The sequence below is a fragment of the Cyprinodon variegatus genome, unplaced genomic scaffold, assembly GCF_000732505.1.
Source record: "Cyprinodon variegatus isolate N-32 unplaced genomic scaffold, C_variegatus-1.0 Scaffold306, whole genome shotgun sequence".
In the NCBI taxonomy this organism is placed as follows: Eukaryota; Metazoa; Chordata; class Actinopteri; order Cyprinodontiformes; family Cyprinodontidae; genus Cyprinodon; species Cyprinodon variegatus.
The window spans coordinates 894,527-921,578 of record NW_015150759.1 but is presented as its reverse complement, the minus strand read 5'-3'; the positions used below and the strand labels follow the sequence as shown (position 1 = coordinate 921,578).

General features: G+C 38.3%; 3 protein-coding genes across 3 annotated transcripts; 1 reads left to right on the top strand and 2 right to left on the bottom strand.

Annotated features, from left to right (window-relative positions):
* The first annotated feature begins 4,160 nt into the window (after window positions 1–4,160).
* On the top strand, window positions 4,161–12,804 carry bckdha (branched chain keto acid dehydrogenase E1, alpha polypeptide). The gene is made up of 8 exons (XM_015384175.1): window positions 4,161–4,362; window positions 6,295–6,471; window positions 6,572–6,658; window positions 6,741–6,849; window positions 8,607–8,768; window positions 8,881–9,087; window positions 9,166–9,307; window positions 12,056–12,804. The coding sequence occupies exons 1-8, from the start codon at window positions 4,249–4,251 to the stop codon at window positions 12,396–12,398; spliced, it is 1,341 nt and encodes a 446-aa protein (XP_015239661.1). The 5' UTR covers window positions 4,161–4,248; the 3' UTR covers window positions 12,399–12,804.
* Window positions 12,483–15,678, bottom strand: LOC107090654 (N-acetyllactosaminide beta-1,3-N-acetylglucosaminyltransferase 2-like). The gene is made up of 2 exons (XM_015384177.1): window positions 15,530–15,678; window positions 12,483–14,327 (listed from the first exon to the last, which is right to left on the bottom strand). The coding sequence occupies exon 2, from the start codon at window positions 14,206–14,208 to the stop codon at window positions 13,012–13,014; it is 1,197 nt and encodes a 398-aa protein (XP_015239663.1). The 5' UTR covers window positions 14,209–14,327; window positions 15,530–15,678; the 3' UTR covers window positions 12,483–13,011.
* A 115-nt stretch (window positions 15,679–15,793) lies between these two features.
* On the bottom strand, window positions 15,794–26,879 carry napa (NSF attachment protein alpha). Its single transcript, XM_015384178.1, has 11 exons — window positions 26,663–26,879; window positions 24,016–24,095; window positions 23,815–23,931; window positions 21,663–21,709; window positions 21,485–21,562; window positions 21,346–21,401; window positions 21,100–21,184; window positions 20,922–21,026; window positions 20,767–20,835; window positions 18,008–18,058; window positions 15,794–16,797 (listed from the first exon to the last, which is right to left on the bottom strand). The coding sequence occupies exons 1-11, from the start codon at window positions 26,758–26,760 to the stop codon at window positions 16,696–16,698; spliced, it is 888 nt and encodes a 295-aa protein (XP_015239664.1). The 5' UTR covers window positions 26,761–26,879; the 3' UTR covers window positions 15,794–16,695.
* Between the last annotated feature and the right edge of the window lie 173 nt (window positions 26,880–27,052).

The following is a 27,052-nucleotide window of genomic DNA, read 5'->3' as shown; positions in this document are numbered from 1 at the left end:
GCTTATCATAACAATGAAAAATTCTCTAAAAATACAGTTTGGCCTATCTTCCCAAAGTAAGAGTTGTACAATGATCTATAGTGTAGTCATTGCTCATTTTATACTTATTCTAATAATAAAATAGAGGTGCCATTTGTCATTTAGGCTTTTGGAAATTCCTCAAAAAAGTATTATTTTCAAATCCACTAAATGTGGTATGAAATATATGAGATGAGATACAAATAAAATGAATTTGATAATAATCCACCTCTCCTTGGTGACGCTTTTGAATATTTCTCTCTGATTATATTGCGACTTGCAGACGGTCCCTAAGCATTTACAGATGAGCGAGCTCATCATATGCTCTGATGTAATTGCCCCAGCGCGATAGGAGACTCGTTTTGAGGAAACCAGGGTTGTAGCTCACTGTATGCCTTGCTGTGGTTGTCGAGAGGTGTCTGTTATGTAGAATAAATCATCCGTTGACAAGTTATTAATCCAGAAAAGCAAAATCTTTGAATATATTGCCAACTTTACTGCAGTCTCACAATGCTGTCTGCACGGCTGCAGCTGAAGAGAGAGGAGAGATAGCTTGAGTTATATTTGCCCCCTAGTAAATAGAGCAGATGTTCATTATTGTATAAATATTTTTGCTTTCCCTCTCTACAGCGTTCCAGCTCATGCAGCTATTTTCATTGTACAGATCAGTTATCTTCTGATTGCTGCGCTGGTGGCTCCGCAAAAATCATTGCGGTGTTGGCGACATAAATGACGTAGACCTAGTTATATTTAATTACAAATATATCCCCCCCCTCCCCGCTCTCAGGTAAAACACTCATCAACAGAGAGGCTTGAGCTAAAATCAAAACTGAAGGGGGTGGAATGGTTCTCCCACCACAGCCCTAATGGGGCATTTACATTTGACATTCATGAGTTGTGAAGTACTGTTGGGGGGACTGGAGGCTGACATAAATTCTCATATCTCTGGGATTTCTAGTGTTAGATCTGTGAGAATGTACTGCTTCTTCAAATGTTAAGTTACATTACATAGAAGCCTGTAACTATATTTAATATGTGTCTTGGCTTGGCTTTTTCTTCAGCCTGGAAGGGTAACGTTAGTGTTTTGATCTCGCACAGGTATGGATGGGTGACCGGAGAGCAGACGGCGCCGACCTGGTCTGTGTTAGGAATCCAGTTTGTGTGTTTCCTTTTCTCCACCACCAGGAGGTGCCCTGTCTTCGTTTGGCCTCCCTGCACACCTGCGGCTCATTGGACCATTATCTGGAGGAGTATTTGAGCAGTGGGCTGTCACTACCTCGACGCCAGATTGTTTGCCAGTTTTGGGTACTCTAGCCAAGCTGAGATTAGCTGAGTCTAACCTAAGCATTGTTTCTCTGAGACCTACTGTTTAACTTGATACCTGGACCTTCTCCCCCTGGAAGGAAAAGCCGAGTTCTCACTGAGCAGGGGAAAACCTCCATATGATCCGTTCAAGTTCCCATTGGAAATCTTAGTGACAGTCCGCTCCGTTACTCCTCCGGGTCCAATGTTTGTCTACCTGTTCACTATTATCTGGATGATCCCACACAGATTGGATTCAAGGACTGACAAGGCCCCCCCTTAAACGTGAGTCCCTCTCCAGCATTATCTAACAACATCCAAGATTCCCACGGTACCTGAACTGACCTCTGAACTTCCCTTCTCACTTCCAGTTCCGGTTCACCAGCTCACTGAGTTCCACATCCAACCCTGTACCCGTACCTTAATAAACCTGTTAAACTTTTCCCGTGTTCTTTGAGTGGTATTTCTACATGTTGGTCAGATTCGTAAAACCGATCATGACTGTGTGCTTCAGATTCGGACAACTCCTTAATTTGCATTTGAAATCGGTGAAAGTAATTTTATCCTCACTTTGTGTAACGTGAATGATAAATGGTTTGAATGCAAATATACACTAACGAGGCACTAAAAAAAGCACAACACTTTGGTTCAATTTGGAGTTTAATGGGGGGAATGGTGACCTCTGGATGACCTAAAAAATAATCTTTAATATCTCTTAAGCAAAATTAACACAAACAATATCTTTTCCGTACAAACGTAACACTAACCATTCAGTCTATCTTCAGAGTTTTTTGACGTAGTAGGTTGGGTGTCAGCTTCATGCTGCTGCAGAGAGCGTCTTTCTATGGAAGCGTATTGCATTAACCAAAGAAAAAAAAAAATCTGACAACTTATCTCATACCTTTTCTCATAATTCATATCTAATCTCATAATTATGAGATCCTGATTTCTATATTATGAGATCCTATCTCATAACTACGAGATAAGATGTCATACTTATGAGATCATTTGTCATATTTAGGAGATCAGGGGTTGTCAGATTTAATATGATTTTATTTCCTTTTAGGTGCGCGACACTGGGAAATTAGCCTTGTCAATGTGGATAAAATTGGCTTTAGTTTGTCAGCATTGAGCAGTAAGTCCTTAGAATTGTTCAGACCAAAAAGCCCACTGTGACTTGCTGGAAGTCGCACTGTTCCTGTAGGAGCAATTAAACTGGCACTGAATGCTTTATGGTTATAAATTGATGCATCTGAAAGTCATTCCAGCTGGCATGGTGGTGTATCAAAGAACTGTCCGCCGTTACCTTCTCAAAATTCTAGATCCGCAAGGAGAACAGCTGAGGCTTCAGAATAGCTTAAAACGACCATGTCTGACCCTCATGCAGAATGTTGATTCATATGTAAAACTAAAACAATATGGAATATGTATTAATGGAGCTGTTGACGGATGTTGGTGTATGGTCATATGGCTGCATGCTTACTCCACAAGTAGTAATCCCATGGTTATACCTGGGTACTTTATTGATGAAGTGGGTACAGAGAATTGTCCAGTGGAACAGATGCAGACATTCATGAAGCAGTAATCATGAAGACCAGTTTTCTGATAGATGATTTATTACTGGCTCAAGTAATCATAACCCAATATATAGCTAAGATCTCATAATTAGGAGATCTTTTCTCATAAGTACGAGATATGTTCTCATAATTACGACATCAGTATCTCGTAATTATGAGATACTGAGCTCGAATTATGAGATAAGCTGTGTGATTTTTTTTTTTCTTCTTTGAATGCAATGCGCATCCGTACCTTTCCACTTTAAATCCAGATTGCAAATGAAATGTGCATGTGCAAAGCTGCTTCCAATTTGAAATTTTGATTTTCAAAGTATTCCACTGAGTGACTTATAAAGGGTTAACAGATGTCTCACATACAATAAAATAACTGCATTTTCACTCCACAGCCTCCTTCTCTCCCCCTCTGCTCCTCGTGTCTGCCTGTCTTTGCACTACTCCTTTTTTATTGTTCCCGATGGCAAACACTGAATGTTGGATTTATTCCAATTGATATGGTGTGTGGATCCAAATGGCTTAATTGTATGTATTTTAAACTTGACATGCTTCTGTAAACGTTTATATAAAACACTTAATATATTTGCAAGTTTTTCCTTCAAGCTATCCTCATATCTATGCACACTGCTTTGACAGAAAGCCCAAAATAACAAAACAATCGGAGTTCCTGCAGCTGTATGACCTGAAATATGCATATTAGGCGATGATGTTGGTCATGCTGGACTTAATAGCTCTCTTTTCAGAACAGGGAAACATGACACAGGGACTTGTTATCACTGTAATCAGATAGAAACAGTGGAACATGTATTAATGGAATGTAATAAGTATTCACAAGAACATCAGCATTTAAAGTCATCACTAAATAGAGAAAAAATTGGATTTTCAATGATAAACCTAGGAAATCTAATTCTGCTAGAAATTAACAGTTAATAAGATTTTAAAAAACACTGGATTATTTCATCGTATTTAAATAAAGAATATAAGTGTGTATATGCATGCATGTACGTTTGTATAGATTTTGATTGATAGATAATATGCAGGTTCGTTCAGCCTATTGAGGTATGAATTAATAACTTCCCTCTGAAATCATTGATAGCCACACTCCAGTCTGGTAGGTGGTGGTAAATGCAACTTAAGGTGGTTGGCAACCGCCAATAAGAAAAACATAAGAAGAAGAAGAAAAAATAAAAAGAAGGCGATGACGTCCTCTAGCGCCTTTTGGGACAGCCAATAGCGAATTTTGTTACTGAGGGGTTGGCATCACTGTGCGGATGGGAGCTGTATAGGACTGCTTCAAGTCAAACAAGAGGAGTTTTGCTATCTTTGGGACTCTAAACAATCATCTCAAACAGTCCGGATGGCAGCTGTCAGCAGTGTGAGCAGAATGTCTGGACTTTGTTTTCATGCTGTTCGTCAAAGGGCAGCACTGAATTCACTGAGGCTTCTGCAGCGCAGGTCCTTCAGACTCACTGTAAGTTTTAACTGCATCACGTGAAACCGAATTGAAGTATAAAGTCGTTTTAGTCATTTGTTTCCCGCAGAGGTTACTGGAGGAGGCCTGGGTCAGGAATCAACAGTAACGTTTTATTTGTCTGGAGTTCTCGCGATAACCCAGGTAGCTCTTAGCGTCGCCTCTGAGACATGCATATTTATTTCTATAAAGTAGACATGTGACGACTGATTACATTTAAAAATGTGTTTATGTATTAAAAAGACGTCATTTTTGAGAGCTATGTTGCATTTCTTTTTTGCTTCTTCAAGCTAGCTGTTGAGTTAGCCGACCAGCTAAAGTTTTGGCTAGCTTCCTTGCTATTGGTCAAACAAAGGGGCGTAAGGACTTAAACCAGAATGCTTACCAGCAATTTCAGAACACCTACAGGAAAGGGCCACATTCCAGTACTAATGCACTTTATGAACTTTAATTAACTTTGACGTGCTTGTGTGCTTCTGATTTAAACAGCACAGTAATTTAGGACAGGAAATGAAAGTAATCAAAGGATAAGATTTACTTACTGCTTCGTCAATTTCATATTTAAAAGTTCAGTTTAGATCTATTCAAAATTCATAAATGATCATTGTGTTACTATTTTATTCCAGGCTTTTTGTCTTTGCACTTTTAATGGTTACAGTTGTTGTAAAAATTATGTTGCTTAAGACAGGTTATTGTACATTCATATTTAGATTTCACAGCAGTGTGTGTATGCATCCTGTAGGATATTCTCTCAATGGGTTTGTATTCCACAACTTTCTGCACAAGTGGAATAGAGAGAAGCAGCCTTCAGGTGTGCTGGGGTTTAGATTGTTGACTCTTGTGTCTCTTCCTTCTTTTGCTTCAGAGAATCTACAAATGTTTTACAGCAGAAGTGCCCAACTATAGTTCTCTAGAGATACTATCCTGACATTTTTAGATGCACCCTTTGCCCAGTATTTTAAACTGAATGACTGAATTCTGTCATCATTATGATATCAGCGTGTGCTCTTTTTTTAATCTCACAGAACAGTGTTAAATGTAATAATTGTTAGTTTTACTCAATATGACGAGCTTGTAATTTATGTGATCATTGAGCAATAGTTCAAAGTTCCTCTACATAAATCTTGAAATCTTAACTTTTTCTTTCTATAGCTGTATTGATAAATTCACCTTTCAGGTCTTCCTTATCAAGCTTGCATGTAAGATATGCAGGAAAAGACTTGCAACCAAATACAGAGAACAAATCTACTTGGGCAAAAAAAAAAAAAAACATTTAGTAGAAGTGTATTTAATTATATCCTGCTTTTTGGACCAGCTATTATTGATAGCACAGCATTGTTGTGTTATATTGCAGTGTTTTCGTATAATTATGGTTCATATTTCAGCAGTTTAGCATGCATCAGTTGGGAAGATCAGAGAATGGCTTTGATTTGGGAAAGAAAACTTTGGAGAGGTCTGTTTTGTTTTAAATTGACATGTGGCGCCACCTTGAGGGCAACAGCTAACCTTGAACATTGTGAAATATGATGGGATGTGCAGTTTGTTGATTGTACTGTGAGATGTTGACCTCCTTCAGGAAGGGGGGGCTAGGGCTCTGTTCATTTGGATTAATAAACTAAACCGATCTATTAAATCTGGATGCTTTATGAAACTTTTTTTTTTTTTTCAAAGTAAGAGTCTGAATGGTCGTTTTCTTAGTTTTGATTTATTGGTTTATTTATTCACCAGTCAAAAATGCACTGAAATGCTTAGGATGTGTAAAACCATTTGACTTGCTTATTTACAAGTATTGATAACCTACATCAAAAAAGTCATGTAATGCAACAGCAGTGAATAAAAGTGTCACAAGTGTAGCTCAGTTCTTCAGTGTTATTGGTGAGAGTTGAGTAGTCTGACATCTTGTGGATAATATACTTGCTCTAATGCCTTCAGACCATGCACCAGCAGCAGCCCTTTGACTCTTCTCTGGAAAAGCCACAGTTTCCTGGAGCCTCAGCAGAGTTTGTGGACAATCTTGAATTCATTCAGCCCAATGTTATTTCTGGGATCCCAGTGTACAGAGTGATGGACCGGCAAGGCAAGATAATCAACCCCTCAGAAGACCCTCAGGTAAAGCCGGCCTACCAATATTAGTCTTTATTAGAGCCTACCTGAGGTGCTTTTTTGTTCGAACTACAGGGTTTTTTTTGTTTTGTTTTTTCCTGTTTAGCTCTCCAAGGAAACAGTTTTAAACTTCTATCAGAAGATGACGCTGCTGAACACAATGGACCGGATTCTCTACGAGTCTCAGCGACAGGTTTGGTTTTCAGTTTATGCTCCATGGTTTAATTTCAGAATGGATGAAATACGATGTAAATAGAGGTGATTGTTTGTTTCAGGGCCGAATCTCCTTCTACATGACCAATTATGGAGAAGAGGGCACACACATTGGCAGCGCTGCAGCTCTGGAGTCTAACGATATAGTGTTTGGTCAATACAGAGAAGCTGGTAAGGTTCGGCCTTTGTTTATGGCTGGTGAAGGTTTTCTCATAGTGCTTTAGTATTCAGTCTCTAACCTTTCTAACAGCAGGTGAAAGAACATTCTACGATTATCAGCTCTTATTTAATCTGTCTGCTAATTGCCTGTAATGTTTATGTATGATTACATGGGACAGATTTGTGACCGTATAAGTTGGAAAAAAGGAATTCAACTTCTGCAATCGACACAATCCCTGTGAAGGTTGCAATACCTTTTAGACAGTGTTGCAAGACTTTGTAAATCAATTTAATTTTACAGCTTTTATTTTTATTTCTAAATGAGGGTATTAAGCTTAGAATTTGCTTTGTTTATAAAACTAAGCAGAAACCTTCGGTTCTCTGAAAAGTGCACATATCCAGACCCAAAATGAAACGGTAAGGTTTTAAAGTTTTTCTTTCAAGAACTCCTTTTGAACATCCCAAATTATGAAACATGGCAAACATCCCAAAAGCCAATCTTAAAACAAGGGGAAAAATACACTTTTTAATAACTGATTTCAGGAAATAAATATTTTAAAAACTTTTCTTTAAAATAAATGTATTTTATACAAGGACAGCCAAAGTATAACAAACAACCCTCCTCCTTCAGACAGATTCACAGAAACATTTACATTGTTTTAATTTTAATATAGTCTAAGGTGTAATTAATTGATAAAAAAATGTAAAATAAAAAATATTTTTATACCTCAAATATGTTTCTTTTCCAACTAATTTAGAAAATGAATTTGAATGTTTTTTTCTGCCCTGCTAGTGAGAAAGTCCAAGTGGGCAGCATTAGGGTCATCAATGACAGATTGTTTTGCGTTGCCCTTCACATTTCAGAATATATGCAACTTGTATGTGATCTCCTGTGTGAACTGCATTCATACAACCTAAGTGTCCCGCTTGCGCAATAGAGGATGCAATGACGTCACAAGCAAGCGTGCTCTGTGTTTACGGATGTAAACATGGATGGTAGTGCTGGAGAACATCTAGCGATCTTTCCCAACCCTAAAAACTCATCTTTCCATGATGGTTAAACAGAAATACTGCTCTCCACATTATCGTTCACCATTTTTATTGGTTTTCTTGCCACTTCTGTGTAGCAAGAAGCAGAAGAGTGACCACTGTCGGGTATTAATGACATTCAGGTCGGATTAATGCGACCTGGCTGTTCAGACACAGATCTCATTTGAAAAGATCAGATTCGTATCGGATTCAGGACCACATAGCCAAGCGGCCTGAGTCTATTGGAAAAAATCAGATCTATGTTGTTTAGACTGCTATGAAAAGATCAGATCCAGGTTGCATAGGGGCCAAAAAATCGGATTTGGGTCACTTCAGGCTGCGGTGTGAACGTAGCCTCTGATTGGAGAAGAAAATACTCCAGTCTCTATGGATGGCTGAAAGGTTTCAATACAAATGCAGGCAAAATTTCAACATTGAAATAGTAGCATATAATCTACCATAGATTAGCCATAACTGTGATATTTTTAAACATTAATCTTTTCCTATATTTTTACACCAGTACACCCCCATCCTTATACCTTTACTCAATAAATGTGCCCTACCTTATGTTGGTCTGTCATAGGGGTGTGAGTCCCGTCTGCCATCCATCCTTTAATACACAGAATTTAATCAAATGGCAGAATTAAATTATCTGCCACTTCCTAAACAGCAGGCATGGTCCTGTAAAAAGCCTGATTGGCATAAATGTCTTAATATGCGTTTTCCTGTGCCCTTAACAGGAGTGCTGATGTACCGCGGTTTCCCTCTGGATCTCTTCATGGCCCAGTGTTATGCTAACGCCGATGACCTGGGGAAGGGCCGGCAGATGCCGGTTCACTATGGCTCCAAGGATCTGAATTTTGTCACCATCTCATCTCCTTTGGCCACCCAGATTCCTCAGGGTGAGACTGCATGTCTCCATTTGACCACTTTAATTAAGGAAGACGCTACTGTGACCAAAAGGAAAAAAAAAAGACTTTCAGATTATACTCATGCTGCTATTTTTTTTCTCAGCGGTTGGAGCTGCATACGCACTGAAACGGGAGAACATGAACCGTGCTGTGATCTGTTACTTCGGAGAGGGAGCAGCCAGCGAAGGGGACGCACACGCCGGATTCAACTTCTCAGCCACTCTGGAGTGTCCTATGATATTCTTCTGTCGCAACAATGGCTACGCGATCTCTACGCCGACCAACGAGCAGTACAGAGGAGACGGCATTGGTGAGGCAGAGGGGGGTTCCTGCTGACAGCGATGGAAGGTCTGAATAGTTCGGTCTCACCTTTGATTCGCTCCAACAGCTGCTCGTGGTCCTGGTTATGGGATGCTGTCCATTCGCGTTGATGGGAACGACGTGTTTGCCGTATACAACGCTACAAAGGAAGCACGGCGCAGGGCTGTGGCTGAAAATCAACCTTTCCTCATTGAGGCGATGACCTACAGGTTAGTACCCACATGCAGAGCAGCATATGGGCTTTTTCCAAACCCAGCCCATGTAATGTGTTTTTATTCAGTAAACGATCACAGCTTCTGTTGTTATTAGAGTTTAACGATTAGCAGCATCTGTTTGTACGGAAACTGAGGTGTGAAGGACAAAAATATAAGACTTGGATTAGCAACATATTAAGGATTAAAAAGATGAGTTAAACCAAATAAATCTCCCAAAATATTGAAAAAAATATTGACTTGCTGCATTAACTCATTCTGTCATTAAAAGCTTTGGTTACTCATAATATGATTGCAATTGTATTTCTGTATGTGATGACTCCACCTGACATACACACATGAAAACCAGAGGGCAGCAGATCATGTGAAAATATAATATTTGTGTCATTCTCAATACTTTAGGCCATGACTGTAGTTAATGATTATTTCAATAATCTATTAATAACAATTCATTGTTTCATCCCAAGATGAAATCATAGTCAAACTCTTGTCTTTGCACAAGAATGGACAAAAAAAAAAGTTAATAGAACTGCAGAAAGGTATTTGCAAATTAAAGATAATCTAATGAATGATTGTATCTAAATAAAATAGGTTGATCCTTCAAAATAACTAAAGGCAGCCATTATTGGACTCTCCGAAGCAAACATGTCCAAACTGTGCCCAAAGGATCAATGCTAACACACCTGAGACCCGTTAACACTAATTAGTCCTGAGACACCAGTGAGGGTAAAATGGCTAATGGGATCAGGTTTGAGGGTTGACCTCATTATACAAGCTTTACGCTGGCTGCCTTCCTTTAAATCAATGTGGCATTTCTCCAGTGTTGCTTCATGAAAATTTGTAGTAAAATATATGCTATAAATATGTGTGACGAGTTATTGTGAGAGACTGTAATGTTAACCTCAAATTTAACTATAAGATTTTTTTAGAGGGCAGGCTAATGAAACTGGGTCATTCTACATTTTAAGGTGTGTCGCTGACGGACACAAACGTTGCTGGATCTGAATAGCAAATTCCTCTAAAGGAGAAACCCTTAAAGGTTTTTTTTTTTTTTTTTTTACATTAATTACTTTTTCCTCTAAAGTTTTAATAGGTTCCCTCCTTAGATAGTTGTGGTTTCAAATGACCTCTGAAGTTTCTTTAGAAAGATTTACTAGATGAAGCCTCTAAGGCTCCAAATAAGGCGCAGGATTAAGACAAAGGATACTTATATTGTAAGGTTAGTTGATGGGTGGATAATGATCTGATCCATGCAAATGTATTTAGGAACGACCTTATCAGGTTTCCTGATAAGGTCGTTGTTGTTGCAGGCATCTGACATCCTTTTTTCTGTGTTCCTTTTTTGTCAAAATGCTTTTGAAAACCCCCTTTTTCCTCCAGAACTTCTGTCTGAATATTAGCAAGAAAAATGTGTCTTTTTCTATTGATTTAGAGAAAATAATTTTTTTTATATATCTAAATTAGGGCTGGGCGATATGACCTCAAATCAATATCCTGATAAATTGAGCTGCTTTACCTCGATAACGTGAATGCACCGACTCTTCTATCAGAAATGAAGGCATGTGCAGGAAATGCAACTGGTCTATTTATAATTTATTTATTGAATAAATCACTTTAAATATTTTATGTAATTACATATTAAAATCTTTTAACTATTCAGGTTTAAACTTTCAACAATGTCTCATTGAACAGGAGAAAAATTTTAACTCTCTTGCAAACGTTTTTGTGCAAAGGTAATGGAGCCTTTTGCACGTCGGCTTTTCTATAGGTGATGAAGGTTGGATATGCAGTACCAACAGTTTTCAGACAAACTTTGCATTTCCGGTTCTTTTGCTCAACACCTATGGCGTAATTTTATTGCCATTGAACTGAGTATGCACTGAGAACAATGTGCATTGTTTAAACTCGCACACCCTCAATAAAAACTTGTCTGTAGCCCGCTTAACTCTGACAACGTGCTCAGCTTCATCTCTGCTCTCGCTCGGCTCCACAGGATTAACCGAAGTAATTTTGCTTACTGCTGTGTTAGACGCTTCTTCACTGGGCTCATCCGCCATTCTCTTTGCTTACGCTTCTGACTGGATCGGTTCTGACTGGATCGATTAGACACCTGCTGCCACATCTTAAAGGGGAAGGAAATACCAGCCACCCTCGCACACAGGAAAAATGGCAGAATTATTTACCGGGAAAAAAAGTTGCTCGTTATCGTAGTGAATGACGGTAACAGTAAAAAACCGGTTTATCGCCCAGCCCTAATCTAAATATAAAACTCCTAGAATGGAGGAAAATGGCACAATTATCCTCAAAGCACCATGTAGATCACTAATAACTAACAAAATTGATGCAAACTCTAGGATTGTTTCAAAAGCACTCTAAATCCTTCTGATTTAGATAGTGTGCACACTTATACTGATAATTATATCAACTGTATGTACAACTCAAAATGGCCTGTACCTATATAGCCCCTTTTCAGGTCTTCACACTACATTACCTACAATCTATATACAGTAAAATCAGTTTTATATGGATGTTCAGTTTTTTAGATTGGGCAGCCCATGAGTTGCCATTTAGTAGCAAGCTAGTTAAACGTTCAAGGGTATGCTGATTAACCAAGGAAGGGAAGTTGGATTTGAATACCAAATTCTTGGGGAGGAAAGATCCTCACGTCATTTGTTTGAAGAAACTACTTTTACTTTCAAATGTAAAAAAGGGCGAACCTAAAACGTAATTGTGGACTCCCCTCAGAATCGGGCACCACAGCACAAGTGATGACAGCTCGGCCTACCGCTCTGTAGACGAGGTGAACTACTGGGACAAGCAGGACCACCCCATCTCACGGCTGAGGCACTACATGACGGCGCGCAGCTGGTGGAGCGAGGATGACGAGCGCAGCTGGAGGAAACAGTCTCGCAAAACCGTGATGGAGGCTTTCGAGAGAGCCGAGAGGCGCCTGAAGCCCAACCCGGAGCTGCTGTTCACCGACGTCTACCAGGAAATGATCCCCAGCCTGAGCAAGCAGAGGGAATCCCTCTTCAGGCACATCCAGCAGTATAAAGAGCACTACCCCCTCGACCTGTATGAAAAGTAACCACTGCTGTGGCAATGTTGAAGGGAACAAAGGTGGTGTGTGAGGACTGAACGTAGCTTTTATACACGTTGATGTGTTATTTCACAGGCTTTTCAACTATGTCTAATGGTTTTCGGTGCCTTACAGTAGAGGTAAAAGCCACATTCACCAATATCCGATGCTTCCATTACATGTTTTTTCTTTTTCCTTTTTATTCAGACAAGTCGGAATCATTCAAATAAAAATGCAAATAAAACGGGATGCCTTTGTGCTTTACCATAGAGCGGTTTCCTCGAGTTTGAATCAGGTCATCTGGATTCCTCAGATCAATCTGTAGTCTTTGTTCGTTTGTTGAGATGCTGTTACAACCTGTACTGTTTTGCTTCTGAGCTAAACATGTTTGGTGAAAATAAACTGTAGAACATTGGTTGTGTTCATTTTTTTTATTATTATTAAAAATTACAACAAAAATAGGCAGGGTTAGAAAAGATGTGTATTCAGCTTTGCTAGAAATTAGCTATGCAGTTCATCAGCAAAAACGGCAACTGGTTATTCAATCTGTTGAAACTCAGAATCCTCTTTGGCTGGAAACTGAACGTTTCCATGCAGGCCTCGTTGCTCTTTACCCATCAGTTCAACACGTCAGCTTTGGATGGTGGATGCCCTTCCACATTCTCTCGATCTCCCTCGGGGAGCGCTGGTGGATCAGAAGATTGCCTTTGTGTACGCATATGTTCTCACGATCTTCTTTCCTAACATCAAAGGTCTGAAACCTTTCATTCCCCTCTGCGACAACTCCCAGAGCTTTCATGCACAGGCCCATATACACGTCATCGATGGGGAACAGAGGAAACAACTTTGAGACGAAAGAAAGAGACGGCATCAAGTCACCTGAGATCACAAACCCACCTCCACCAGCGTAGGCGGGGTAGGGGCCGCTGAAGAAGGACAGAGGGATGTAGTATTTGCTTCTAGGGTCCCTGAGGGGACTAGCTGTGGTCAGGACGTGTCCAGTGTACAGGCGAGATGCTTTAGAGGCGTCTAGAGATACCAGGTAATTGATCAGCCCATCGGTGTTGACAAAAACATCATCATCCCCACTGAAGACAAAGGACACCTGGGGACAGTTTCTCACAGTCCACTGGAGGAACATGTCCATCTTGAGAGTCAAGTTCAGGAGGGACTCCTGGAAGTCCCACTGCACGATGTCTTTAAAGTGTTTGGCCTCAAATGACAGCAATGTGCCAACGTCGGGGTCATCAGGAGGTTGGTTGCCAAGGAAGAACACCAAACGGACCCTCCGTCCGTTCATATACACCCCCTCTCGCCCCCATGTCTCCCGCACCGCTTGCCTCCTCTCAAAATTCGCTGGGGAGGACTTGATGGCGAACAGCAGGTAGGTGTGGTTGCTGCACTTGGCGGGCTGATTGATCAAGATCGGAGGAGCTCTGCAGTTCATGCCCATCAGGAATGTCTGAATCAGCCCCGGATAGGAGTGAAAGTCATGGATGTTTAGTCGCAGCAGGTCCTGATTCTCTTCCCTGCAGACAGACCAGGGGTGCTCTTTTCTCGAAGAGTTGCTGGCGTTCAAATCCTTCACTGCAGAGTAGAACAGACGGTTCCAGTACGCGGTGTCCTGAGGGATGAGCTTCATCAGGTCGTCAGAAGCCACGGTAATGTGAATGTTCAGAGGGGCAGATGTGAAGTACAGCTGCTTTGAGGAGTTTATCACCTGGTTGGTATTGGTCATCTCTAGATTTACCGTTAGGTAAAAGAAGAGCAGAAATGTAACGGCAAGAGCCATGGTATAGAAGATTTTATTACACCTCATTAGTTCAGGGAATTTAAACAAAGCTTTAGGGGGGGGTTCTAGATCACAGGTTGGGTGCCAGGAGGTGATAGTCTGGATGCTCCTGCAGAACAGAAAAGTCCTGCATCAAATCAGGGAACCTGGATGTGAAGAGAAGGTATAAACATAAATATAACCATCTTCAGACTCCTATTAACAAGCAGCTAATATCTCTACATTTATTTTAGAATCTACAACAAAAAAGGGCTTTATGCTCATGAACCTGTGTGGATGAATCAAATGTGCCACAACTGTTAAAACAATGGCTGATTGCGCTCAGATCCTTTACTAAAACTAACCATTACTGAACATTTAGCTGTTTGTTATTGAGTTTAAAAACATAAAGAAACTGGCAATTTATTGATTGGGAAATACTCATGATCAGTATTTCATGAATCCACCAGTTATAGTAGCAGGTCAGCCACTGTGTTTGGATTTCTAACTCTGGTTGTTAAGGTATATTCCTTCAATGTCAGAAGAGGCTTGAATTTGTTGACCCCTATAACCAGTTTTATCTTTCACCTTTGCAGTATATTTGAAATGAAGGTGTGTCCCTTTAGACTGTAGCTTCATTTAAACAGGATTGGTTATTATCAGGGGTTGACAACCTTAGCTGTACTATATGATAAACTATTTCCCTGTTTTATTTTTTTCTTTTGTTCTCCAGGTTAATTTGTTCTAGAATCACCACTGCTGAAGAGGTAAAATATTACCTGGATGAAACATTTAACTTGGCTTCATGCTAGCAGAAAAGCAAACAGGTTATTTAAAAGAAACTAGTCAGTCTAGATCTAGTAGATTCAAAAGGGAAAGCCTTATAGGTAACTTTAAGATTATAAATTGTACACATTCTTTATCATATAACTGAAAATGTACATTAAAATTAGCTAAGATTGAGAAATGTTCAACCCTACATGTCCAGACATGCTTTTCTTTAAAGAAAATGTATATATTTGCAGAGCTTTAACTGTAAACTTTTAGTGCAGTAAAGCATTAACCATCTACTTATGTTACTGGTTGTTTAAGACCCTAAATAACCTCTGGGGGGAAGAAAGAAAACAGCTCTCTGGTGGCTAATTAGAAACAAACCAACAGAACACAGAGGAACTGCAGATAGAAATCCCAAAGTACCTGCCTGCAGCAGTGAAAAACGTTGGAACATTACCTGTTCTCCTCAGAACTTAAAAAATATCTGATTTACTATAAATTCTACAGCCAAATCATCACAAAGACTTATTGGCTGTGAAATGAAACAAATTCTAAAAGAAATATCTAAAAAAAAAAAAAAAAGACGGCTACTTACGAGACACATGAAGCCACCGGTACAGAAAAGAACCAAATTAGTTCTCCCTGTGATCGTGGTCTGTTCCTCGACATAGGGTTTTGCCCAGCTCATATTTCCAGTTTAACCACTGATGCTGCACCTTCTTCCACCTTATCGTAAAATGAAAGCCAGTTGAGCCGGTGCAGAATAAGCTTTAGGTTGAAACCACGCCCACAACACTGCTGCAGGTACACTCAGGTTTATTTAACAGGAAACAGACAAGCTTTTTAAGACCAAATGTTTCACAGGATCATCAGGAGGAGACGGCAGCACAGTGTCCGGATCTATAAAGCTTTTTTTTTTTCTTCTTTTAAATGTATTGCACCTCCAGCAGGCCATAAAAACAGATTCTTATCAGCCTGGTTACAAACGTGTTAAAAAACAAAAGTAAAACCATTCTTACACGGTAGAAAACTGCTTACTAAATCCACGAGTCGTTCCAAACCATGACTTCAAAGATCACTGCTTGTTTTCTTTTATCTTATCAGGAAACATATATGCACTTCACTGCTAATCATTCTACAAAGCATAATCACTACTGAATTCTAGCCAAATCCTGCCGTTCACAACCTGAGAGCAGCTTAAGGCAGAGGAGGGTTTAATTACTGTGGGAAAAACCTCGGACTCTTCAATCAGATCCTTTCTAATTAGACGTGCCTAAAGAGGACCTGCGGCGCTCCATTCAACAATGAAAACATCCAAATGTTACAGGTTCAGGCAGGCAACGCATTTCAGTTCCTTTAGTTTATTCTGGACAAATGAATCAAACTGTTAGCCTAGTTATCATTCTCTCATCCATCACAGTGAAAATAAAATTAAATCTTTATCATACAAGTGTGCTGGTATTATCATCATTCGGTATTGCATCCCAATTGTGAATATTCGGACCAGAACCAGGCCGACACCTGTTACAAAGTAAGTGTATAACTGATTCACTGGGTGCAAAGGAGCACTCAGGGAGATAGTGTTCATACGAATGATATAAAGACTTTTCTAAGGGAAATAAAAGGCAACAAAGACATATAGCGGAACAGCAGAAAACAGAGTACAACAGATCATAAAATGATGAATGCAGCGGGAACACGAGAGCCAGCTTGAAGGCAAAAATGAGGATGTAAGCTGTTTGCTGGAGGCTAGGAGTTGAATCAGCGGAGGTCGCTCTCGTCGTCCTGTATGGTCTTCTTGATGCGTAGGAGCATGGTGGTGAGCCACTGGTCCAAACGGGAGATGGTGTCGAACTCCTTCACCTGGAAATATTCCCAGAAAAACAAATAATCACATATGTTGATGAAAACAAAGGATCCTTGTTGAGCCCACGCTGTTTTTGTTAGGAAACAAACATGGGATGCATGAGGAAGTGAAATCCGAAACGTTCATGATGCTTTTGTTCATTCTAGTCAGTCATTTTAGAGCGTTTATGAACTAGTTCTATGATTATGTTGGTTAATGAAATTATCCATTTCAATTACAGTTAAATATTTATATAGATCATTAAATCTATGACTAATTATTCTGAGTAAATACAAACTGTCAACTGATGAGCTCATTCATAGTTTGAACGATGGCATCCAGACCAACAGGCCAACCCGATGTGACAGTAATTCCCATGGCGCCTAAAAACTGGTTGAGTCGCCTTTAGCAAATACCAACAATTTTTTTCTTTGTTTATCTTTTGATATCACCCAGGCATTTTTAAACTATCTCACTGCCACCATTTTGATTGTTTTTTTCCCCTTCTGAAAAACAGCTGAAACACTATTGATCATATCAGACCTCAGGAAATGTTCCTTATCTTGAAGATCATTGTGTTTCAGCTAATATGAGGCACTTGTGTTCCTGTTCCTGTCAATACTGATTTTGTACTTGGATTTCTATTATGGACGCCATGTTTACACATTTAACACTAAGCTTGCATAAGGTTAGTCGGCAGCTCTCTAAATGTTGTTCTAGGTTCTTTTGTGACGGATTATGGCTCCAAAATCCTCAGAAATGCATCTATAGTACTTTTCTACAGAGGAGGATTAGGACAGTTGAATAAAAGTATAAGTCCACTTAAAAATAACTATTTTTCTTGGAAGACTGGGATTAAATTAAGGACTTCTGTTTCACCCTGAATGTATTTTCACAAACAGTCTGAATAAACCATATTCTACGGCAAGCTGTTGTCATACAGTATAGGAAAGTTCTTTGGCGTGACTGCAATGCCTTCCAGCAGACACACACCCAGAGTTTCAGAGCAGATAAATCTGCTGTTTGTCCATTAATATTTAGACCTAATTGCACATCCTCAGTGCTTTTAATCATTCCAATTTTGGTGGCTGATTAATAAAACATTTATATGGTTCAACAACCTCAGAACACACGTTTATTGCTACTTTGCAATGTTTCCACACCTCTTACTGTAGATTTTATCAAATGTTGTTGCTAGGAGCAACACACTGCAGGCTGTTTACTCACCGCATCAGTGTAGGCTTCCACGTTCTGTTCTTCATATGCATCTAGAAGTTTCTGTTGGGACAAAATAATTGAAATACGGACTTAATAAAACTGCATCAGTAACTTCAGGCTTAAATTAATTGCATCTGATTACAGCAGATTTTAATTCTAGTGTAGATATCAGCCTTCTCTTAATAACAAACAGATTTTTTTCTCTACTGTTTAATGTTAAGCAGTAAAGTTGGAGAGAAAAGTTTCTTCAGGAATGGGACTGGTGCTTTAGTTAAACAGACAGGAGCCAGCAGCGCTCATGTTGAAGTCCTCTGAACTTGGATTAAACCTCTTTATTCCAGGAATTATTTCCAGGAAAATGTGTCAGGAAGCTTCTCTGTTGGCACAAAATAGAACAAATTTTCCCATTCAGCTTATTTTTTCTGGAAAAACTGTTGTTTTTAATCTTCCAAATATTTAAAAGAAGGATTTATAAGGGAAAATAACACAGGTCCACTGCTGTGTGTCCTTCATTGTCCTCTTCTTCCTCCAGGAAACTGCACTGGTGGCTTAGTGGTTAGACCCTTAATCCCTGATTGCTCCCCAGGCGCTGCATGGTGGCAGCCCACTGCTCCCCAAGCGGATGGGTGAAGATGCAGAATTGAATTTCTCCCTTGCGAGATCAATAAAGTTCAATTACTTTATTAATTATTATTATCATTATTATATGACCCTAAAACAATCCTGGATCAGAGGTGACCTTGGTTCCTGCTGGAATCTTCTGAGTCATTTTTTCCTTGCAGCTTCACCTCTTACCTTGAAATTCTTGATGATCCAGAAAAAACACGTTCTTTCTGCGGTGACAATGTTTTCTTTTGTGTTTTGGCTCTGAAGCCTATTGGGTAACCGAGGCAGATTTTCCTTGACTGATGAGGTGTGTTTGTGTGACATTTAAAGCGTTGACAGACGGCTGAATTTTTAGCCGATTTAGAAAATGGTTTGAGTAGAACTAAAAAATATGACACAGCAGCAAACTGAAATTAAAAAAAGATTGTGTCAAAGGAGAACATGCACCCTTCGCATCCCAACCCTCCCCTTAACTCGCTTTGACTTTCTCCTTCATTCAAACCACCATTATACTGAGTTTATTTTCCTAATGACAGAATTATGGAGTTAAGGACTCTAACAAAGTGAGGTCATTATAACCACTCGGCCTGCTTTATATTTATCATCCGTTTGATGACATCACAGACCAAATAAAGTACCAAGACATTAAAAACCCGACTGCATTAAAAAACTAGATTCCCGAAACTGAATTTCCCTTTGTGGGTAATAAAGTATGAATCCTCAAACCATCTGCAACTTTGTAAGATGAACCAAAAAATGTGAACTCCATGTTAGGATCCTGGTGAGATATCAGTGAATGGCCATCTGAAGCTCATCCTAAAACAACAGACACATTAAAACATTAATGTCTGTCTATGGTGTTATACTGCATCTGATTTTCTCTAACAGAGATGTTTGCTACCTGTGGCTCTTTGGGCCTGAATGGCTTCAATGCAGGAATTTCTATTAATATTAAGGTAACTCTTTTTGTTATCTGATGGAAAACTAAATCCCTATTTGTCTTTATTTTTTTTTTTTCAAACATGATATTCAAGAATTAAGAAAACATATAGAGATGCACATATTCAAAGTTTCTATCTTAGTTGATAACACGCTGCTATCATTTAGCACATCTCTAATGTCGCTGCTATTTTCAAATATCCATTACTGTAAAAATGTCCACAGCTGTGTATTTTTTTTTTATTCTCCATATGCTCAGTTTTTATATTGTTAAAACATTTTACAGAACAGTATTTTTTTTTTTAGTCTTTTAACTCTTCACTATTATGTTATTGTTATAAATTTTTTCTAATGTCCACATTTGTGTGAACATTTTTTCTATAATCTTTTTGCTGCCGCAACACCAGAATTTCCCCATTGTGGGACAATAAAGGGGTTTTCTATTCTTGTCTATTCTATTCTAGATTTTTTTGCAAGTACTTTAATACCTTTTTTCTTCTAAAACCTTCAAGAAAAACAAAACAAAGCTTTAATTCTTCAATGTTCCAAAAATGAAATTTGATGAATTATCTTTACAAGTTGCGCAGATTTAATAGCTCTAAAAGCAATTTCACCAAGTATGATCAAGGGCAAAAATGCCTTTGGATTATGTCACCTAATGATTGCTGGTCTAACGGGAAGTGCTTCGCGAAAAAAGGAAACTTGCATGCAAGATTTTCAAGAGGAGAATCTGTTTATTGTTGTCAATAAGGAAGCAGCGAGGTTCTAAAGCCAAGCAGAGGTAACCGTTTTCCTCTGAACAAGTTAAATATTTGCTAAAGCTGACCAAAAGTCAGCCCGTAGCGTAAAGCAGCACAGGCGTGGGCAGCAGGTTCGTAATGTTCATCTGCAAGTGATTCAGTGTAAGAGAAGTTATGTCTGGAAAGTCGTCAGTCAGATGTTTCTATATTAATAATAATGCTATTTTTCTTTTATTAATCCCAGTTGGGAAATTAGTTCTCTGCATTCAACCCATCCTAGCATCTAAACATAATTTCAAAAGTTGGAGTCCAACTACTGCGCTGGAGTAGTTATACTTCTTTAACTTTATCCAATGTGATGGAAACAAATGAATTCCCTTCGGGCTCCATTTTACCTGGTTTTGACCAACATGCATTTTCTAAAAGCATAGAAATACACGCTGGGAACGATTTATACACAAAGAAAAAAGGAGTAAAGCCTACCTTCAACAGCTTGCACTCTCTGGAGTCTGAAAATGCTGGGAACATTTCTTCATACTTCTGCATGGCAAGCTGAGTGGATAACAGGGAGGAAGTTATATCAGAGGCTCAGGAAATGGTGGCTACATGGTAGACAGATTCTCCGTAACTATACTCACCTTTGCATTTAGCATGTCTACACAAAAGTGACACAGCGCCGCCTTGAAGAAGTGATCCTTGGCACTGTATTTCAGCAGCGTACTGTCCATTGCATATGTTCCCACCTGAAAACCAGAGTTAAAACTTATTCTGCGGCACTTAGTTCACTAGGTTAGCTGTTACTGTTCATCATCTCACCTGTTCATAGATCTCTATAGCCTTTTGATACTGCTCCAGCTGAGCTGCATAGGTCGCAACTTTCAAAAGGCACTTGTTTGCTGAGCTGAACAAAGAAAAATCAGCAATCGTCTTGTTAAATAAAACCAAAAATATTTAAAAAAAGGAAAAAAGAACACATTCATTAAGAACAAATATTGAGTAATATGTAGAAAAATGTTTAGAAATAAAAAAATAAAAAACATGTAGCTTATTTAAAATATTCACCTGGTGGATTCTTCACCTTTATAATAATCTGCAGCTTGTTCATAATGAGCAATGGCCTGTAAATTAAATATTTTCATCAATAAAATAAGCAGAATTAGAACTAAAACCTAAAGTTCTGTTTGCTTGATTTTAACCTGACCTTGTCGATGTCCACCAACTCCGTCTCATATATCTCTGCAATGGTGATGTGATGTTTTGCTGCGATGGTGAAACGACCCTGAAAACACACACGGGAAACAAAAGAAATTCAGATGTAATAATTTGATGTTAACCCTAAGTTAATAATAAAAGAAGACACTTGGAGTAGAAAAACTCACCATATCGGTGTAAATTTCGATAGCTCGGTTTAAGCAGTTGATGGCCTCTGTTGAGAGAGGAAGTATTAAGAAAGAGAAATTAAAGCAGAGGAATAACAAGAAAAATCATTCTGAAATTATTTTGAGGAAGATGTTTTAGTTCATTATTCTCAAACAATAAGAGACCTAGAATGCATCTTCATTACTTACTTTTATCAACCATGAATCTTTTTTTAGTTTTGTTTGTTAGTTTATTTTCAAATTATTAAAAAAGAGCAAAAGACACAGATAAAAATAAAATAAATGTATGCAGTAAATTAATATTTCAGAACATTCACTGCTTAATGCTTGAAGTATGAAGCATAAAATAGTGTAATTTATAGTTTCATTTAAAAATAAAATATAATTTTAAAGAGCTGTTTTTTCCCCTCTCTTTCCAATGTGTTCTTCTATCACCTTGTAACCTTTAGTATTATGTGCTGCTCCCAGACCCTGTGCAACTGATTAAATATTATATTAACACACGTAATGCATTTTTATGGCACTATATTAGCTTACTATAACTGCACTTCAAACAGTACTTTGCTGTATAGATATTCTACACTGATACTGTAATGACAAGTTTTTTTTCACATAATATGTAGCTATAGTACAAACATTTTGAATTACAGTAGTTTATCAATCTCTTTACGGTTAATATTCATCCCCAGAAAAGTCTAGGGTAAGGGGACAAAAAAAAAACATTGATATGCTGAAATGTATTGATTTTGCCAGTAATTTTGACTGTGGTGGAGGCCGCCATTTTTATAATGTAGTTTTTACTGTGCTACCTTGACTCGGCGCAGGTGGTGGTAGACAGAACAATAGGCATAAATGACATCACAGCTGGACAACATAAATCTTTATATATCTTATTTACATAACATATTTATCCAAATATAAAGCTGCTGCAGAGCTAGAAGTCCCTTTAGTGACGGACTTCTGCACCCTGGGTGCACAAAGCTGAATTATTACGTATCCTTCCTCTTAGCAGTTATACTTTAGTTTATAACCATCCCTCCTCCGAACAAACCATAAATGTTTACATCCTTGATGTTTTAGTATACTTTTCGATTATTCAAATATTGTTTTTTTTATGCAGAGATATGTATAGCTGTTTTGTTTTTTTAAATAATCTCACTCAGATAACCATCACTTATAGATTTATAAACTCTGTTGTCTTTTTTCTTTACCTTTATTTTGCTGTTTCCAACCTTTTTTATTTATCCTCCACTACTAGACCTGAACACCCCCACAGTTGGACAATAAAAGATATTTCTATTTCTTATATTGTTCTGACAGTAAGTAGCGGTGTTGTCAACTAATACCTCCAATTTACAAACATGTTTTATTAAAAAATCATGTTTTAATAAAACTTTCATGTTGAATTCCTCCTCTAAGAGGAGAAAATCAACTTTAAAGTTGGTCGTGACTGAAGCTCCATGAAGTTTATGTATTTAGTACAACTACTCATGGGGATGAAAAAATACATGGCAGCAAAGTTTCTTATAGTAACACATCATAAGTAAAACTTCCTTTCTGATGGCAACTTTCTTGTAAGCTCAAAGTAAAAACAATCACAGCATTTAGAAATGTGTAACATCACAATATTCAGAGCTGCTACAAAGGAAAATACCTCCTTGGTTTGCCTGCCACCTGATGGTGAAAAATGGTACTGCAGCTTATATAAACTGGTGCTTTTATCCAGCAGCTATATTCTATTATAAATCCAAGACCCGATTACTTAGAAGGCAGTGAAAATTGAAAACCCTCAAAAGATCTATTCTAACATTTACTGGAGAAATAAAGCTTTGGGTCATAACAATCAAAACCCACCCTACATTCAAAAACAGATGGTCACCCACTCCTACAGAACTCCCCCAGAAGGCAATCTAAAAAGCCAGACACATTCATTCCACCCATGAACTTCAAAATGCTATGAACAAACCAGCTTAAATAATTAACATTATCCACAGCAGAAGTGTGGAGAGACCTGCTTTGCTTTCTTTGAAGTGATGCTCTGTATTATAAAAAATAATGCACAATATTTTCAAACCAATGCTCCTTCACGGTTTGTAAAGTTCAGTGCAGTCTCCAGGAGCCACTCATCCTGTATCACATAACCAAGACTCACCTTGTGGATCGGCTTTTTTGAACGCGTTTCCAGCATCTATCAGGTTCGTTGCTGCATCGTGTTTGCTCTGCATTTGCAGGTGAAGATGAGCAGCTTTGGAGAATGCATTTCCTGCAGCTGAGAGGAAACAGTGGCACGTTAAAGGGGGGGATCATGAAAAACATTGTGGAAAAGAAAAAATGATGTTGATGCTTCTCTTACCACACCAGTTCTTGGCCATCTTGTACATGTTGGCTGCTCTGACATACATGTCACAGGCCTCCTCCAACTTGGAGGAACTCCTGGAAAACAGCACAAACATGATGACATGGATGGACAAATTATATTGTCAGCACCAGAATCCTGTCCATCTTAGTTACGTTTAATTACCCGGATAATATTTTGCTGTTAACATCTCTTCTATAAAAAGTCTCTTGAGTTTAATTTCATTGAATTTATCTATGTATTTGACAGGGATGTGTACATTAATAGCATTGCTGCAAACGCAGCAGAATTAGCCAAAGGACTTCAGTCGTCCCCAGACAGATCTGAAAAATGTCAGTTTGTTTTTAAGGAATACGGATCTATATGTGATTGTGGCTTCCTACAGTTGTTTTTTTATTACATGTTTTACAACAAAATAGCAATACTAATAATAATAATAAAAAAAAAACTAAGTGTCTTGCAGCGGAAGCATTTTGAAAATACATCTCTTGTTTCCCGGTTGATATGGATTCCTTTTGTCGCTTTCTTGTTTCTTTTTAATAAAAAGACAAATTAAACAAAATTAACAAAAATGTGCTGCAGCTGATGAGAATCTGCACTTTGGATTGAACAAGTTTATCCTTAAAACTTTCTTATTTGATCAAATACTAACGTACCATCAACAACAAAGGCCGAAATGACTAAAAGAGGGAAAGAGGACCTGAAAGATTTAGATGCCCTCAGTGGGATTGTTCTTTTATTCCTTCTATCCTGCTAAAAAATCTTTAAAATTTACTATTAAAAAATAGTGTTGTCAAAAGTATCGATACTGAAAAGTTGTATCCGGATACAATACTCATTTTCAAAAGTATCGATACAGTGCTACAACCAGTGGCACCTAAACATTCATTCATTTTATGCGCAGATTAGAGGAAAATGCACTTTCTGAACACTGTGTGATTGAATAATTCTGTGCACTTTTCGGTTTCAGACTTTTTACTGTAACAGGTGCAGCTGCTGAGAATTATTTTTGTTTTATAACTGGTTTGGCTAGTGTCATTGTTATGTGTGTAAAGCATAGCCAAGGAAGGAATATTGTTTATTGTATTTATCTATTTATTGTATTTTGTTTATTAATGAAAAAATTTCTGTTGAATTTTGGAGTCGTTTTTATCCTTGTGGTATTGAAAATGACATCGAGTATCGAATATTTTACTTAGTATCGGTATCGAGTTGAAAAGTTTAGTATCGTGACAACTCTATTAAAAAAACATCATCAACAATTTTTCTAAATAGCCTCATGCAAAAGACACACATGTAAAATAGCAATTTGTGAAACTGCAGTAAATTCATAATACTGTGTAAGTTTTGAGTTATATGTTTTATTTGTCTTATATTTTGCTTCAAAGGGACCATCATAAAGGCAACCTTATGACTGACCTTATCAGTCATATTTTTGGTGAGTCTTAAAACAACATGGTCATTCTTTAAAAATCCAAAACTGTTTTTGAAATGATGCATTTATAAAAAACACTTTAACTCTGACCGTTGACCATGAAAGTATCAACCAGTGCCTGAACTAAAAGAAGAATTTGGTCCTTCATACGACAGACAACTTGGTATGATGAATAGTATCATATAGCACCAGTATCTTCGGGAAATGTTTTTTTTTTTTTTAAAGATCTGACACAGTTTGACTACAGGCGACAGCAGCAAAAACAAACAGTTAAACTCCAGCAACGTGCAATCATGGTGCTGAGAGTAAAAGGATCAGCTGAAACACAGAATGATGACTTTGCTGTTGCAATGCAGCAACGATGGCGGACTTTTGCCTCTCTGTAGCTTGGAGTTTGCAAATTCTCCCTGTGCATGTGGAGGTTTTTTCTGGGTACACCAGCTTCCTGTGTGATGTGCAGGATGTGTGTGTGGCTGCCTGTTTTGTTAGCTTTTTTCTACCTGCTCCTTTAACTAGGATGCACCCTGCCTCATGCTTTAAGATTAATTGAAGTCTTTAATCTTCATGGTTGTTAGATGTTAGGTTTTGTTCAGTGCGATCATTTTTTTATTGGTTGCTTTTTTATGGGTATATGGCAAACCATTTTTTTTTTTTATTGCATCTGCAATATTGGAACCAGCTGGTTTTACTACGTTAAATAACAACTAAAAAAAAAAATTAGGAGGGTTTGTGAGCCTTCAATAATTTCTGAAAAAATTAATATAACATTTTTTAGTTTGTTACTGTGATCAAATGTGACTTGCATGTGACGTGCAGAGAAAGACTTTACCGTTAGGGGGCGCTACGTTAAATAAAGTGTCCGTACATGTTAAATTGTATACAGTAAACGTCCTTTAGGTCACATTTAAGCAATCAAAAATACACTACTGTATCCAATGCTGCGAATAAATGGGCTCCCAACAGTTTATGTTGCTGTTGTCAGTGGCAAAAATAAAATATTACAAGCCGCCGTTTCCATGTTCAGTTTCTGTCTGAGAAAGTTCATTTTAAACATTAATTAAAAACCCGTCGCGTTAAACACGCTGACTTAACATTATATTACTGACAGCTGCGGTAACGTTTAATGTTTTGCCTTCAGATGTGATGCTAACTGTGCAGCTAATCACCTTCCGCATAGTTGGCCCTCATAGGCTAACTGTCAACACTCACCCAAACAACGAGCCGAAAAACGACTGAGAAGACTTCATCTTCTTCTCTGCCTCCGCTATTAACGCCGCGGCTTCCTTCTCTTTCCCGCTATTGTCCATTTTTGCTAGATTTCCCCCAAACAGTCCGGAGGGGCGAGATATTGCGAAAGTCAACAAACTTAGCTAACGAGTGCTAGCATGAGCAGTGTCACATCACCAACTACAGGCGAGCCAGTGTCACGTGACAGCTGCTGCGTTCAGGAGCTCTTTGTAAACACGGACACGGCAAATTTCCCATAGATGTCATATTTTTAAGAAGGGCCTCTGCGAAACTTTTAGAAATCTTCTGATATTAGTATTTCACTTCTACGAGGAGGATTAGGGCCACCGAAAAAAAAAGTTAACTGATTTT

Excerpts from the sequence above, each read along its gene's own strand:
- bckdha (XM_015384175.1), top strand. The coding sequence starts at position 4,249 with ATGGCAGCTGTCAGCAGTGTGAGCAGAATGTCTGGACTTTGTTTTCAT. Across the intron at positions 8,769-8,880 it reads GGCCACCCAGATTCCTCAGG|CGGTTGGAGCTGCATACGCA; the intron begins GTGAGACTGCAT and ends TTTTTTTCTCAG. Across the intron at positions 9,088-9,165 it reads GTACAGAGGAGACGGCATTG|CTGCTCGTGGTCCTGGTTAT; the intron begins GTGAGGCAGAGG and ends TCGCTCCAACAG.
- LOC107090654 (XM_015384177.1), bottom strand. The coding sequence starts at position 14,208 with ATGAGGTGTAATAAAATCTTCTATACCATGGCTCTTGCCGTTACATTT.
- napa (XM_015384178.1), bottom strand. The coding sequence starts at position 26,760 with ATGGACAATAGCGGGAAAGAGAAGGAAGCCGCGGCGTTAATAGCGGAG. Across the intron at positions 21,563-21,662 it reads TCGAAATTTACACCGATATG|GGTCGTTTCACCATCGCAGC; the intron begins GTGAGTTTTTCT and ends GTGTGTTTTCAG. Across the intron at positions 16,798-18,007 it reads TGGAAGCCTACACTGATGCG|GTGAAGGAGTTCGACACCAT; the intron begins GTGAGTAAACAG and ends GAATATTTCCAG.